The sequence below is a fragment of the Thalassophryne amazonica genome, chromosome 8, assembly GCF_902500255.1.
Source record: "Thalassophryne amazonica chromosome 8, fThaAma1.1, whole genome shotgun sequence".
NCBI lineage: Eukaryota > Metazoa > Chordata > Actinopteri > Batrachoidiformes > Batrachoididae > Thalassophryne > Thalassophryne amazonica.
The window spans coordinates 41,729,949-41,746,069 of record NC_047110.1 but is presented as its reverse complement, the minus strand read 5'-3'; the positions used below and the strand labels follow the sequence as shown (position 1 = coordinate 41,746,069).

General features: G+C 42.1%; 1 protein-coding gene and 1 long non-coding RNA gene across 6 annotated transcripts in view; both read right to left on the bottom strand.

Annotated features, from left to right (window-relative positions):
* Nucleotides 1-16,121, bottom strand: part of pus7 (pseudouridine synthase 7) — a 40,399-nt gene that overhangs the window by 7,973 nt on the left and 16,305 nt on the right. For 3 of the 5 annotated variants that reach the window (XM_034176053.1, XM_034176054.1, XM_034176058.1), the window contains 8 exons: nt 12,850-12,994; nt 5,146-5,163; nt 4,687-4,798; nt 4,482-4,559; nt 4,156-4,284; nt 1,182-1,307; nt 1,028-1,089; nt 783-943 (listed from right to left, as the gene is read on the bottom strand). In XM_034176053.1, coding sequence (XP_034031944.1) covers nt 783-943; nt 1,028-1,089; nt 1,182-1,307; nt 4,156-4,284; nt 4,482-4,559; nt 4,687-4,798; nt 5,146-5,163; nt 12,850-12,994 — 831 coding nt within the window. The remainder of the gene's footprint in view (nt 1-782; nt 944-1,027; nt 1,090-1,181; nt 1,308-4,155; nt 4,285-4,481; nt 4,560-4,686; nt 4,799-5,145; nt 5,164-12,849; nt 12,995-16,121) is intronic. The other 2 variants (XM_034176055.1, XM_034176057.1) reach the window with 2 other exon arrangements.
* On the bottom strand, nt 5,169-8,715 carry LOC117515485. The gene is made up of 2 exons (XR_004562166.1): nt 7,195-8,715; nt 5,169-6,601 (listed from the first exon to the last, which is right to left on the bottom strand). It is a non-coding gene; the product is annotated as an uncharacterized LOC117515485 (long non-coding RNA).

Sequence of the window (16,121 nt, the reverse complement as noted above, 5' to 3'; positions counted from 1 at the left end):
GAAAGCTGAGCCTGGGCTGGTAAATAGGGTTTAAGTAGGTCAGCTAAGTACGGAGGTGCTAATTCGTGAATAATTTTATAGGTTAGTAACAGTGCCTTAAAATCGGATCTCACAGGGACAGGAAGCTGGTGAAGAGACACCAAAATGGATGCAATGTGGTCAAACTTTCTGCTTCCTGTCAAAAGTCTGGCAGCAGCATTTGAACCAACTAGAGAGCCCTAATGCTGGACTGTGGTAAACCAGAAAATAGAACACTGCAGTAGTCCAATCTAGAAGAAACAAATGCATGAATCAGGGTCAATACTGCACTTATGTAAGAGTCATCAAAACTAATAGTATGGTTAGAATGGAACATGAAAAAAAAACATTTCAAATTGGGTGAGTCTGTTTGTAAACTTTTTTTTTAAGCCCAGGAGACCCCTCTTCACTTCTGCAGGGCTGAAAATACTTCAGGGTGCTACATTCAACTGCTAGCACAGATTACTCCAGGTCTCTGACCTCAAACTGACCACAGTCACTGTTATTACCATGACTATTACAGCAGTATATATACATCTTCTAATTGGCCTGTCCTGGTTTGTCCACCTGTGGGTCATGCAGGAACACATGCACACACACCTCTGGATGACCTCAGGATTTTTCTGTGGCTATGATTACAATCCAATCACAGATTTGGAGATTGAAACAGGTGGACTTAAAGTCACTAATCAATGAATCAGCTTTATGTCTTTCTAAATTAAACAGCCTGAGACATGATCAGAGCAACTTTCTCTGAAACCAACCAGGCCAAAAGCTGTGATGATGTTCTTCTTGCCGTGCATGGACAGGCCTCGCAGTAGCTGCCCCTCCACACAGCGCTTATTAGGTAGTTTTTTGAGAGCGGCCTCTGGGTCCTGAGTTTTTGCCCATGTCTCCCTGCACCGTACCAAGTACTCCTTCTCTGCTGATGGACATGAAAAAGAATGGAACAAAGACAGATGACATATAACACATACTCCTGCAAAAACACCAAAAATAATGTTCTTACCTCCAGGACGTGGCTTAAGAATCAAATCAACCACCTCACTCCAGTTATTTTTTAGGATCGCCCTGCCCACAACAACAAGAGGAGGAAACAACACTTGAGCTCTCCATCCAGACTTACAAGTCAGGCCAGTACTAACCACATGTCATGACTGTACCTGCCAACATGGTATGTAGGCACAGCCGTGGTGCCAAAGCGCTGCATGCCGTAATAGTTGATAAATCCTGTTGTCTTGAGAGAGGTCATGGCTTGCTGGACCTGTTCGTCTGTTCCTGAGATGTTCCTAATGCACAAATATATCAATTAACAATCATGTGTCAGAGTCACCTAAGACACAGTAGGTGCTTTTCCACTGCAGAGACCAGATCCAAAGTACTGCACTATGTCGCTTCCAGGGGCTACTCCTGGCATCAAGTCAAGTTACTTTAACACATTTTAAAAACAACAGAACTTCACCTGAAGTCTTTACAGTCAACAAAACTGAAATGGATAAAAATATGAGAATGCATTTCAGGAACAGTTAGAGTTAAGAGGTACATGGCAAGAATAACAAAAAGAAATAATAAAAAAAAACCAAATACATTAAGACAGATAAAAGCTACATAAATTAAATAAAAATCTAATATAGCTTATGTTTCCCTCAGCTCTTCATGTAAATGATGCAGTGACCATTTAATTGGTTTCATTTATACTTTTTTAAACAGACAGGTAAGCACCATATTTTCCGAACTATAAAGCAGGCTTCTTTTATTTTTGTTTTGTTTTTAAAACTTGTTTGACTGGTCCTGCAACTTACATACACCAATGGTATAAAACAAGAAGAAGAGGATCTGAATGAGAAGGGCACGCTGCATCTTAAGAAAATGAGAAAAATTAATACACCAAGCTCTTAATCTAAAAGTGCAGGAATAACCTTCATAGTATTCAGCACTCCACTTGTTTGCACTGTGTGGATAAGCGACAGAACAATAAGGAAGAGAGCTAGGCTAAGATAAGGTGAACAGTAATGTTATAATTATGTTAAATCAGTCGGGGTATGACGACACACAGTTCACCAGACAAAACAACACACAATATTGGGATTACGAAAATGATACAAGACTTCAACACTATTTTAAAGAAAATTTCAATGATGAAATATGACTGGAAAATAGTCTTTGACTGAAAGCCAAATTACAAAACAATTCATATACATTTTGAAATATTTTAGCCAATCATCTTGTAATGACAGTCACTTCAGTTATACTCATGGAGCATGAATTATCACACAAACTAAAAGACAATATAGGGGTGGTGGCCAAGTGATTAGTGCGCTTGGTTTCAGTGTGGAAGGTTCCCGGTTCAAACCCCACCCCTGCTACCTTTCTCCATGTAATGTGGAGTTGTGTCAAGAAGGGCATCTGGTGTAAAACCTGTGCCAAATCAACATGCAGAGCCACCTTGGATCTGCTGTGGCAACCCAGAGTGAAAAAACGAGGGAGCACCCAAAGGGACTTACTTTACTATGAAAGCACAAAGGTTTTACCACAAACTCAACTGACTGGCTTGTAGGGGTTTTCACATCTACTGATTTTGACTAGTTGACACGTTTTTCATAATATTAGTCAACTTATTTATTTATAAAGCAGCAGGCAGAGCTGCAGCCTTTATTGACCGACAACAGTATGCTACAGCACATTTACTGCTTTCAATACACACGTTCTTTGTGCTCACTCACCGTAGCTCTTCCTGGCACCTAGGTTCATGCACTCATAAATCTCTCTTTCTGTCTCTCTCACCCTCTCTCTTCTTCTGTCTCTCTCTTGCGCTCTCTGTCTTTCTACGCCTCTCTCATCCTCACACGCATGCACACTGTCCTTACAACCTGACTGGTTTGTGTGGAACCAAAGTCATAGTATGTGATGAGACACACAGCTGCTTCTGAAAAGCTGAGAGAAGATCTTTCTTCCTCATACAATTACATTAATTAGCACATTAGCATTTTATCATTCATGGCAGTCCCTTGGTGGTGAGAATGATGGTCTCTTAGTCGATTCCTGAATGGACACGTGGACACAGAAATGACTGAGCAGGCCTAGTTTTGACAGACACTGCACATGGGTAATGCGGGAAGCTTCTGCCGGTCTGGACCTTGCTCTCTCTCCCTTCCTCTTTCTTCTCTTCCTGATGATGTTCCTATGCGTTTTTTCGGAAACGTTCACTCCCATGTGGATCACTGCTTGACACATGTTCTTCCCAGGTCTTCTAACCAATTAAGCAGCTCTTGATGTTATGCCTCAATAGGTCCTTGTAGCTTTGTTTCTGTCTTCCTCTGGACATTTTCCCTTCACTCAGGTGGGAGTAGAAGATCTGCTTCTGCAGTCAGCTGTCATGAACTTGACGGGACCCACCCACTGAAGCTAATTCTTGATGACAACACTCAAATGGCTCAAGGGTCTTCTGGTGCATCACTAAATCTGTGTTAGTGAGCACTTCTGCTTTACCAAGACAATCCATCCCACCTTTTCTTGTTGCTTAATGCTGACAAATGATACTGTATTTGTCATTTTACTGATGCCTGATTCTGATTTTTCTCTCTCTTTGTGGTGCAGCTCCACCCAGAGATGGGTGTGGTGTATTCTTCTGCATGCATCCCCTCCTGTGCACCGGCATGGACACCCAAAATTTCCTGTATATTCGTTTTTGACAATTGTGTCGGTAGCATGGCCCATGCAGATAGTCACCCCTCTGAGTCTGGTCAGCTTGAGGTTACTTCCTCAAATCATCAGAGGGAGTTTTTTCTTACCACTGTCACGTGTGTGCTTGCTCTAGGGGTTGGTAAGGTTAGACCTTACTTGTGTGAAGCGTCTTGAGGCAACTTTGTTGTGATATGGCACTTTACAAATTAAATAAAATGAAATGAACCTCACAGGTGTGGCATATCAAGATGCTGATTAGACAGCATGATTACTGCACAGGTGTGCCTTAGGCTGGCTACAATAAAAGGCCACTCTGAAATATGCAATTTAATTCATGCTGAATTTTTCTTTGCAAATAAAAATGATAACCACGTATTCTAGTAAAACAGAACACGAGGGAATACAGTAAAAACAAAGCAGTAGTGATATTTGAAATATGTTAAATATGCTGACCTGAGGACTACAGTGAAGTGATTGCCTTGCAGCTCTCCCAGCTTCAGAGGATGGTTTTTGTAACAAAAGTTTCCAACCTTGAGATTCATGAGGCACTTGTTCAGATGAGCCAACCTCTCTGCTGTGATCCTAAGTAGAAATTGACAGTATTTCTTTAAATAGACATCTACCTCAAAAAAGTGATGCACCAGAAACTATTCACCTAGCAACACAACATCACAAGCACTGTCAAGATGCACAGTATCACCCTTGTGCAACACCTAACAGAGAATACAATTAATGTGCGGTGAAGTTGCAATGAACTCCTTTTGGCATTACACGCTCACTTGTGCACTGCAATCTCCTGCACAGTGATGGCTCTCTTGTCCTTGGTTCCCATGTAGGAAAACATGTTGGGTTTAAGCCTAAAAAAAGAAAGATCAAAGAAAGAAAAAGACATTTTATGCTAATTAATTAAAATCAAAATTAGAAAAGTAAATGGGCATGTTTATCTGTATTTAGTCAGTAAATGTTTCCATTTTGTGAAAAAACCTGAGGAACTTTGAAAGCACATTGATGGCATCCATGGTGTCCTTATTCTCCTTGTACAAGACAAAGTGACAGAAACTGCCACGATTTTGGGGCCAGAAGTGTTTCCTTGGAGCTTTTAAGGAGACAGAGAAAGGCATCATTTTGAAATTAATTAAGAAACTTTGATAAACTTACAAACAAGTCACACACTGAAATAAATAAATCCTGTTATACATATTTTCACTTCGTACTGTAAATCCAAGAATCTAAAAGGCATCTGACCACTTCCACACTTTGCTGAACACTTAAGTTAAAAAATGTAAGACACAGAGGTAAGACTTATTGAATTAGAATTCAAACTAATTTAAATTAAATAGAATTTTCTCTATGGTAAACTCTAATGAAAATTTGTAGCTATCTCACCAAATGCATGTCACATGCAGGTTGTACCAATTTCATCTGCGAGAAGCATGTTCTTACCTGCTGCTGTTTTGACCTCTGTCCACCCAGAGAAGAGCAAAAGGAGGGTAGAATAAAGTTACTGATAAAAAGGCTTTTGTAAATTTTGGGATGGGTGGTCAAGGTGAGTTTTGCATGCATGGGTCTGAGAGATGCAATGAATCAATCTGTTCAATCTCAACCTGTTCTAGGCACTACAATAACACTATCCCGGGTTGGTTTTTAAAGCTCCCATTCATTATTTAAATGTACAATGGATATTGTCCTGAACAAATAGAGCCGTACAAATAAATGTAATGGTTAATCCAATCCATACGGGTAGACTGAAAAATGCAAAGTAAAAATGAGGACATTCATGCAGGTCTGTTGGTTATGTTCATGCACATGCCAAGTATCTGCATTCCATTATCCTAAAGCCCAGCTACAAAAGGGTAGATAAAGTAGGCATTTAAGGGGGGCATGCAATTAAACCAGTCACTGATCATTAAATGAATAATAGTTGGGCACGAGTGTTATATAGGGATAGAGTTCATTTCTTGGTGCAGAGAATCAAGGGGGTTTCTCTGAAGTTGTATGGGAAAGAGGGGACAAAACAAAACAGGTTGCAAGTGCCAGATTTTTTGACCTGTATTTAAAAATATGGTTACTTATGTTTTATTTTGCCATTAATATGTGATTAAAATTCCTTGAGTGCTCTTGTGCTTTTCTCCTTTTCAATCTCTCATATTTTCCAGGCATGAGAGAATGTAAAGATTTTCCTTACAATAAATGCTTTTGAAATTCAGAGTTGTTTCAGTTTATTTTCTTAACATGCTAACCTTGAGGCCATAACAGGCTTGTTTTGAAGCTGTATGCTTATTGGTATCTCAATACCTGGCAACACTAAGTTCAGCCAGCAGCACAACTGCAGTTAGGATTAGAAGCTAGCTCATTATTTTCCATTTAGACCAAAGATAATAGAGAGCTATGCTTATTTTTGATGCAGACATTATCATAGAGCCAGTAAAGAAACCAAAGTCTACACTGTCAGAGGAAAACAAAAAAACACAAAAAGCCATGGATATTCTCCCGTGACCGGAAGATGACTTACTTTGGCTATTTGTCCGGATCACAATGCGAGTGGCCTGGAATACGCTGTGATTGGTCGAGCGCGATTACATCATCACGTCTCATTTTAGTGGGTCACTGGGTTTTTGCCATTTCTAACTCTACCCCTTCCCCTAACTTAACCCGCTCCCTCTCCCTTCCCCGAACCCTAATCAGAACCTCCCCAGAACCCCTGTGTTACTCTCCCTTACCCTAACCATAACCAAATTACAGATGGCAATTACATGCCATCTGTATGTATTAATCAGGCAAATGACTGACAATTAGGGGAACAGCGCAAATAGGTTTGCTGTTTAGTTCAATATTAATACATGGATAACACAGTTGTCAATTTATTCAGCAACATTTGGGTTAAAAATGTGTCTGATTTCTCACATCAATGAATGTGAATCCTCATCAGCACACAAAAGATGACAAATAGTTCTTATTCTGCCTCCATGAAAAACCTTTCATGCAGTGTGACTGATTTGTAAATCCCTGATTGCATAAATTGTATATTATACAATGTTGCCATGCTTGCAAGCATGGCAAGATTTATGGGAGGTACAATGAAGTAATGATTACCAGAAATCCTCAATAGTTTGCCATATCGGAATGCCACATGGACTGTATGCATTCATGCAGTCAGGGCCTTTTACCTTCTATAAAACAATCCATAAAAGTACATCAGGCTATATTATGTGAGCACAACTGTCTGTGTAGAAAGAACCTTCTTCTGTTTACGTCTGGCATGGAGGCTTGTAAAATAATGCATATGGAAAAAACAAACAAACACATGGAGTCTATTGAGTTCACTTTTGTGTGCACAAAATACTCCATAGGTCTGTGTACAGGTTTTAAAAAACAAGACAAACAAACCCCCACAGGACTCGTTTCCATTGGGGGTTGGCCTCTGCCAGGGCTGCGCCTTACCACTAATGAGTGAACAAACACACATACAAAAACAACAAAAAATATCCATACAGGCCTGTTTTTGTATATATGACAGGTGGACAGATCACCTGCTTTTCACAAGGAGCGCACTACTGTAAGTCACCATTTCAGTACTAGAGCTGTCCATCTCTTTTCCTTCCCTTTCTTACAATCAAGTTTATATATAGTTTAAATATAGGTGAGAGGCCGCAGGCTGACTCCAATTGACTGCAGCATGTGGACAATGTGCTTGTTTATTAAACAAGATGCGATTATTTGCTTCAGCCACAAATCTGTCTGACAGCGATCACACTCAGGCCGAGTTGGACTGTGGTCATTTGTGCAATCGCGGTCATCTAACATGGTCACATTGAGGTTGAGGGTGCTGCGTACTCAACCTTCACATGACCAGCTGCTTGTTGCAACTTCTTGCAATCAGTCGCATGGCAGCGACTCTATTCACTGCAGTCACCAGGCAACCACCATTTTTTCTGGTCACAAGGAGGTTGGCGTCCTATTTTTATTGTAGTTTAACTGAGGCCTTAGTGAAGTTGTTGCTATATTGATAAAGGACAAATAACGAGCACTGGAAACACTACTGTTTATAGGATTTGATTAGTTCATGTACTGTGCCACAGCGAGTGTGCACAAACTGCAGTGAATGACAGACACTGACCAACAGAGAATATTGTGTGTTTAAGTGTATAATAATGGCAACAAAGATTGATGATTCACTTTCCATCAACTTATCAACAAATGCACATGTACATGAAGAAGCCACAGATCTTAATGAACAGTGGGATTCAAAAGGAGAATCACACTTAACACCTGTAGGGAAGTCCAAGAGCAAAATGGTGGTTACAGACACAGACTGAATGTATACTGAACAAACCCTCCATGACTTCACCAATAGGTTTTCTGAAGAGACCCAGAACAGTTGTTTTGAAGCTCAAACAATGCTGCTCTGGGTGTCACCATGTTGGCGGCAATGACTCCACCTATCACCGTTGTTTTATATGCAAGACCCGGCATGACCTGGGTGGGATGAACAAATGAAACATGAACTCTCCCCCATCTCAGAGTTACCAAACAAAACTCAAGCTGTATTGCTTTTAATGTCTTCCGCCACCGTCGCTTAGTCAAATTAAGAGCACCTGCTTACAGCAAATTGCAGAAAAGACAAAAAGCTGTGCGCGCGTGTATGTGTGTGCAATTTTGATCATACACAAACTGTGGAGAGCTGACATTTGCCGTTTAGTATGCTTATGTATACTAAACGCCATTCTAGCCATTCCAGCAGGAGGCAGCAAATCATCTTTATATGAAAAGCGTGCATGTGATTTTATTTAGTAAGTTCAATGTAAGTACATGATTGCAAATACATTAATAAACATACATGGATGACACAAGAAAGTGAGAACACTTATTTCCACTGTGGTTTATTTAAAATCAAAGGACATGATAGAAGTAATAATAAAATAAAATAATAATACTGATAACAGTAATAGTGTGTATATAAGAACCTAAACTATTCATAAATACATTAAAAGAGTAAATTACATTAAAAAGTTGCATAATTAACAGGAAATAAAAGGGTTGAGTTCCTCTTCTAAAAATTGTTGAGATCTAATGTTCTAAAAACATTTTGGACTCACACGTCATTCCAACTCATACAAGCTTTGTTTGATTTATTACCACCCTTGAAAAATGTCAGCAACCTATTTTATAAACACTACCCAATCTAGAGCCTGTGGAGCCCTACAGACAACACATTAATTATATATATATATCACGGGTGTCACAATACATGTATTATGTACAGTACACCCGCAGCAGATCGGTGCACAGAATTGCACGCAGAATACATGGTATGACTATGCACAGTTTCATTATACACACGTGTATTTGTTCCCATAAGTTGCTGACATTTCATCTCATGGTCACAGACTGTGTGTCACTCTAGTTTCATGTTCTGTACAGGAGGGAGTGTAATTAGCCGCCTCAGTCTGTTGTCTGTGTGTGAGGCAAACAGAAAAACAACGAGTCTGGCAGTTGAAGTGAACGACTGGATTGGTCCAATCAGAAGTTTTGGAAGCATAAATGTAATTGGTTAATTTAACTTTTTCCTTCAGAAATATGAACCTAAAAAAGAAAGCGTTCTGATCTGCATTTGTTGTTGAATCACTGTCCCCAGATGAGAACAGACTGCATTTGAGTTTAGATGCCATCAATTTATGACAAAAGTGGACATTTTATATAAATTTGTGGAGAATGTCTCAAATGAGATGATCGCAAAATAGTGATACTGTGTACAATGATTTCAAATCTGTATAGAGTGAGGTTTTATGAGATCCTGTCATTTGGGCAAAACTCAAACAAACTTAAAATGGACAAAATATTGAAGCACGTCTGGCAAGATGTGTTGCACAAGATAAAAACAAAAAAAAAACAAAGAGAAAAAATGTGCTGCGCAGTAAATTTATTTCAACACGAATGACAAGAGATGTAATCCAATTAATAAAAGCTTCATGAAAACCTTTACAGTTACACTTTGTCTCACAGTGTGGATGACAGCAGCTCTCTGCTGCTCACATATTAATGCTGAACTCATATCGAACTGCAATGTCTAAAATCCCTTTTACACACGGACGGGATCTGTCCAGCGGTCCTCATGCGGTCACGAATCTCACTGCACCTCACAGAGCATCCCAAGACCATTCGATGGGCACGCAGTGATCATGGTAAAAAACGCAGCAGTCAGTGCGCGGCAACAGCAGATCCTCTGCTGTAAGATGATTGGAGTGCCGCGAACTGGACATGAACTCACAAAAAAGAGGAACATCATTTCAAAATCACAGCCAATAGGTGCACAATGACTGGGGCTGTTTGCTGTGATTTTTATGAATAAAGTTCCTTTTAGAAAGTGCAAAATGAGTCCCTTGTCAGCTGATGTCCTCAGTTTGTCAGAAACCTTTGTGCATGTTCAAATCAGAGCAGAAAGCTTTGTCTTCTACTTTTCCTGCAGCTGATGGTTCATTCTGGACGTCTGAAAGCTCCAGTGTCAATTCAGCACAAGCAGACATGCAGCTCGGCTGTCACAGAAAGCGCGCGTCACATCAGACAAGTAATCAGCGCCCTGACTACTGTTATGATGACAAGCTGTAGCACCAACTAACTAAAATCCTGTCACCATGGAAGACAAAAACGGGCTAAATATTAATCCCTTTGCCATGTTTCTGTACGTGCACAATCAGTTTGGATTATGCGTGCATGTGCTGGGTTTTTTTCCCCCCACTGACGTGACCCTGACAGCACCTGCCTGAAACACCTCACATGGAACGTTTCAATATACATGTACGAGGGCTGTCAATAAAGTATAGGTCCTTTAAATTTTTTTCCAAAACTATATGGATTTCATTCATGTTTTTAGGTCAGACATGCTTGAACCCTCGTGCGCATGCGTGAGTTTTTCCACGCCTGTCGGTGACATCATTCGCCTGTGAGCACTCCTTGTGGGAGGAGTCGTCCAGCCCCTCGTCGGAATTCCTTTGTCTGAGAAGTTGCTGAGAGACTGGCGCTTTGTTTGATCAAAATTTTTTCTAAACCTGTGAGGCACATCGAAGTGGACACGGTTCGAAAAATTAAGCTGGTTTTCAGTGAAAATTTTAACGGCTGATGAGAGATTTTGAGGTGATACTGTCGCTTTAAGGACTTCCCACGGTGCGAGACGTCACGCAGCACTCTCAGGCGCCGTCGTCAGCCTGTTTCAAGCTGAAAACCTCCACATTTCAGGCTCTATTGATCCAGGACGTCGTGAGAGAACAGAGAAGTTTCAGAAGAAGTCGGTTTCAGCATTTTATCCGGATATTCCACTGTTAAAGGAGATTTTTTTAATGAAAGACGTGCGGACGGGTCCGCGCGTCGGGACGCAGCCGGCGTGGTGCAGCGGCACAGGAAAAACAACTCCGTGTTGATAACCATTTGTAAAATCCAGGCGGCTTTTGATGGCTTTCAGTGGAGTGAATATATGAGAAATTGTTTAACAGGTGGACATGTTCCAACTTGTCCTTAAGGCTTCCAACAGAGGTGTTTTTCCTGTGGCAGAGCGTCGCAGCGGCTGCGAGTCGACACTGCAATCCGTCCGCAAACAACAACAACAATAAACATTTCCAAGGATTTGCTCCCGGTGTGTAGTGAGCGCCTTGTATGGCAGCACCCTGACATCGGGGTGAATGTGAGGCATAATTGTAAAGTGCTTTGAGCGTCTGATGCAGATGGAAAAGCGCTATATAAATGCAGTCCATTTACCATTTGTACAGATCAGTGGTTTCTGCCACTAGTCTTCCGTGTTTTGGCCCGACGCATTGTTCCTATTGGACAGCGCGAAGCTACGTCACAGCTCAGAGCGTTGAAAGTTCAAAAGTCAACTTGAAAACTAAAACGAAAAACAAAACAAAAAAAAAAAAAACTTACATTTGCGTCCTGACAGTCCTCAGTGTACCCTCTGATGCTTTGTCAGTGTTCAACAAGTTCAGAGCAGCGCAGTGAACGTGAATGAAGATGGAAGCTCTTTAGGACGTGCTCCTAAATGTGATGACTGCACATCGTTCGTGCGCACACCATCTCTCGCTCCGTTTTGCAGACAAACAATCACAATTTGTTTTTTTCTTTCTGTTAATCAGATGACAGATCGTCGTCCTGAGGACTTGGTCAGCACCGGGTCCTGCTGCGCATGGAAGTATGACTGAGCAAGAGTTTCAGTGGGAAAGTGTCCATCATCCTCTTGTCATTCCATTGAGGCGTCAGGCTGAGCGCGCAAACACACTGCGAAAGAAACTTTCCGCGCGTAACTCCCCCCACCTCTGTCCGGGTTACAATTCCATCTCTTCTTCCCAAATTCACTGCGCAACTCTTGTTCCCTTTTCTCCTCTGGAATCTGTTTCAGCCGCACGCATGTGCGAGAATGTCTGGTTGAACTTGTGTTTTTTCTTTTGTTCAATGAAAAGAAAAAAAAAAAGACTGGGTTGAACTTTGACTGCGTCAGCCTGCCGACAAGCGGCAGTGCGCTCCCGTCAGAAGCGTCGCATCAAAAGCCGAGCTAAAGCGACGCTTCTGACGCCTCTAAAAAGCAACGCATCTCACACCTCTGACGCTTCCAATGTGTGAAAAGCCCATTAATCTGCAATAATGAGCTTGAAATAGCACTGATCAAAATAATGAGGATAAAATCTGTATCGGATTCCTGATCGGGATGCAACGTCTGATTTCAATCAAGTCGGAAACCACGTGATTGGGCCCAATTTCCGATCACGTGATCGGATCGGGACATCCCTAATTTTAACAACTAACTATAAAACGATAAAGACTAATTTGTTGTATGTTGCAGAACTTAAGCCTCTGCTAGATCTTAAGATGTACGTCATATGTCATGCCAGGTGGTGATGTGTATTCATTATGTGCATGATATAACTGCATTTACATTCACTCATTCTTTGCAAGAGAGAGCAGGCAATAGAGAGGGGAAACAACCCATCACAGTTGTCACCTTGATCTAAATACTGTCTGTATACAGGCACTGAAACACCTCAATGTATAATAACATTATTAAGTGGTAATGAGGATATTAAATATGTGCAAGTTGTTTTGAAATATGCAAAAGTGTTGCATGCTGCAAGACTAACACCTTGTCGTTTCCACTCCACATACCTGCTAAAGCTTTCTTCCCAGCAACATGATAAGCCACTATGAACTTGCGACCTTCTTTCTCTTCTGTCTTTGTCTCCAGACCAGGAAACTGCATCTTTATGGCTTTGTGAACTTGTGTCCGCTTTTCTTTTGAGTCATCGATCACCTATGTTTATAAGACATTAAAAAGAACATGATGAGTTTGTGTTAAGATGGATTTAGCCATGGCTCCCAACCTGGGGCCCAAGCCTCCCATAGGGGACACCAAAGATCACAGGGGGTACCTGAAGCTTTGTCTGCTTCAAGATTATTACATTTAAATTAATTAATTAGTTCACCCAATAAGTAAATTCATAACACACTTACTTGGCCATCAAAATTAATTATAAACATAGGCTTCTTTGGGAGAACCAAAAAGAAAAAGGGGGAAACCTTTTTTTGGGGGGGGGAGGGGGTAATCTCAACTTTTCTTCAATACAAGCAGGAAGGACTCCAAAGAAAAATGTTTGGAAACCACTCGATGACAGGGTAATCAGTGTGTTGATTACCAACACTATGTTCATTATTTTGTGAAGGGGTCTAATTCAGATTCTAATTTGCCCATTCACTGGAAAGCTTGGTCTTTTGACATACTAAAATGAGGGCCTCCCCAGGACATGAAAAAGTCACAAGTGCAACATCTTAACCTGTGTCACTGAGCCCAGTCTCCAACTTCTATAAGGTCTTAGCAAGGTATAACAACTCGTAAAGTTTTTAATTTCATCATAATCCAAGAAGACATGTTGAATTCTCCCACACACTTTGTTTCAGAGGCTAGAGTGAAATAATGCTGAATTTAAGTGGAAATGATTGCTGTCCAAAAGCTTCAGATATCTGTCGCTGAGATACATGATGACTGCAGTTTTAAGCAGAAATGACGCACAGAAATGATGCTTATGCAGTGAAGGCAGGGTGGACTGATTTTTAGGGGGGGACCGTTCGGTCAGCGACACCGGCAATAGTGTTCACCTGTTCACAAACGAAATACAAACTGAAACAACAATCCTTTCTCCTTTAACTGACCATACAGGAGCGATTAAAAAAGTATTACATGTCACTGTCCACCTATTTGGTGAAAGTAAACAGTTATGGGGACTGGGGTTTGGTTCAGATTTTCTTCGCCTCCGCAGACTGACGTCAATGCCACTCAACAACTTGCAGCAGGTATTGACAATGCTGTTCATCCTTCGTTAGGATCTGATTATAATCCTGGATAAGTGCAACTCCTCGCTCAGCAAAATCACTGACAGCAGCAATGTTATCCAGGACCTGCTGTGAAGACTGGAATGAGGGGTCATCCTCCCACTCTGAGGGGTCCTTGATGAAGAAGTTCATATTGACGCTGAATGCCTCAAAAAAGCGACCTGAGGCATCATCATCATCATCTTCAACCACTTTTCCGGGTTCAGGTCGCGGGGCAAATGCTCCAGCAGGGGATCCCAGACTTCGCTTTCCCGTGCCACATTGACCACTTCTGACTGGTGGATCCCGAGGTGTTCCCAGGCCAGTGTGGAGATACAATCTCTCCACCTAGTCCTGGGTCTTTCCCAGGGTCTCCCAGATGGAACTGCCTGGAACACCTCCCTACCCGCAGTAGACAATCCATCGGTTTTCTGCTGAGAACCATGGCCTCAGATTTAGAGGTGCTGATCCTCATCCCAGCTGCTTCACACTCGGCTGCAAACTGATCTAGTGAGTGTTGTAGGTCACCGATGAAGCTGATGTTGCCAACAGGACCACATCATCTGCAAAAAGCAGTGATGAGACCCTGAGCCCACCAAACCGGAAACCCTTGTCCCCCCGACAACGCCTCGATATCCTGTCCATATCTTGTCCATGTCCATATCATACACAGGATTGGTGACAAGGCGCAGCCCTGGCGGAGGCCAACCTCCACCGGAAATGAGTCCGACTTACTGCCAAGCACCCAAACACAGCTCTCGCTTTGCGAGTACAGAGATTGGATGGCCCGGAGAAGGGACCCCTCACTCCATACTCCCGCAGCACCTCCCACAGTATCTCCCGGGGTACCCGATCATAAGCCTTCTCCAAGTCCACAAAACGCATGTAGAGTGGTTGGGCATGCTCCCAGGCACCCTCCAGGATCCCTGTGAGAGTAAAGAGCCAGTCGGTTGTTCCACAACCAGGACGGAACCCTCATTGTTCCTCTTCAACGAGAGGTTCGACTATCGGCCGAACCCTCCTTTCCAGCACACTGGAGTAGACTTTACCAGGGAGGCTGAGTAGTGTGATGCCCCTGTAGTTGGCACACACTCTCTGTACCCCCTGTTAAATATGGGGAACACCACCCCAGTTTGCCACTCCTTAGGCACTGTCCCAGACCTCAATGCAATGTTGAAGAGATGTCTCATCCAAGACAGTCCCTCCACACCCAGAGCCTTCAGCATTTCTGAATGGATCTCATCAACCCCGGGGGCCCTGCCACTGCGGAGTTGTTTGACTACCTTAGTGACTTCCACCAGGGAAATTGATAAAAATCCTCCATCAGCTTCCAGCTCTGCCCATACTACAGAGGGCACGCTGGTCTGATGCAGGAGTTCCTCAAAGTGTTCTTTCTAGCCCCAGATTACATCCTCAGTTGAGGTCAACAGAGTCCTATCCTTACTGTAGACAGCTTGGATGGTTCCTGTTTTCTCCTCCTGAGGTGCCTCATGGTCTGCCAGAAGCACCTTGGTGCCAACCGAAAGTCCTTCTCCATGGTTGCTCTGAACTCCTCCCACACCCGCTGCTTTGCCTCCCCCACAGCAGAGGCTGCTGCCCTCTGGGCCTGTTGGTACCTTGCAACTGCCTCTGATAGATAGCATATGCCGGAAGGACAATCCTAATATATTTATTTAAATAAATATATTTATTTATTTATTTATTAACACTACAAGACAGCCACCACACCACAAGGTGCATCTTCTTGCAGTAACAATATCACTCCAGCATGCAGAGAAACAGACAACAGTCTAAGGTTTCATTTTGTACTCCGAAAATCAGCATTAAATAGTGTGATTAATCATGTTTCCTTTTTCCCTTTTAAAAATTAAGCCCAACAACAACTTGCAAAGACTAATAAAGATTCCCAATTAAAAACAAACCATCCTCCAGCAACTAACAGGGCTGCAGAGCGGCCAAGCGGTTAGGCAGCTTGTTTCAGAGAAGGACGTTCACCATTCCAAACCTCCTCTGCCATGTAATATGGAGGCATGCCAGCGAGAGCATCTGGCAAAAAACTTGTGCTAAACCAA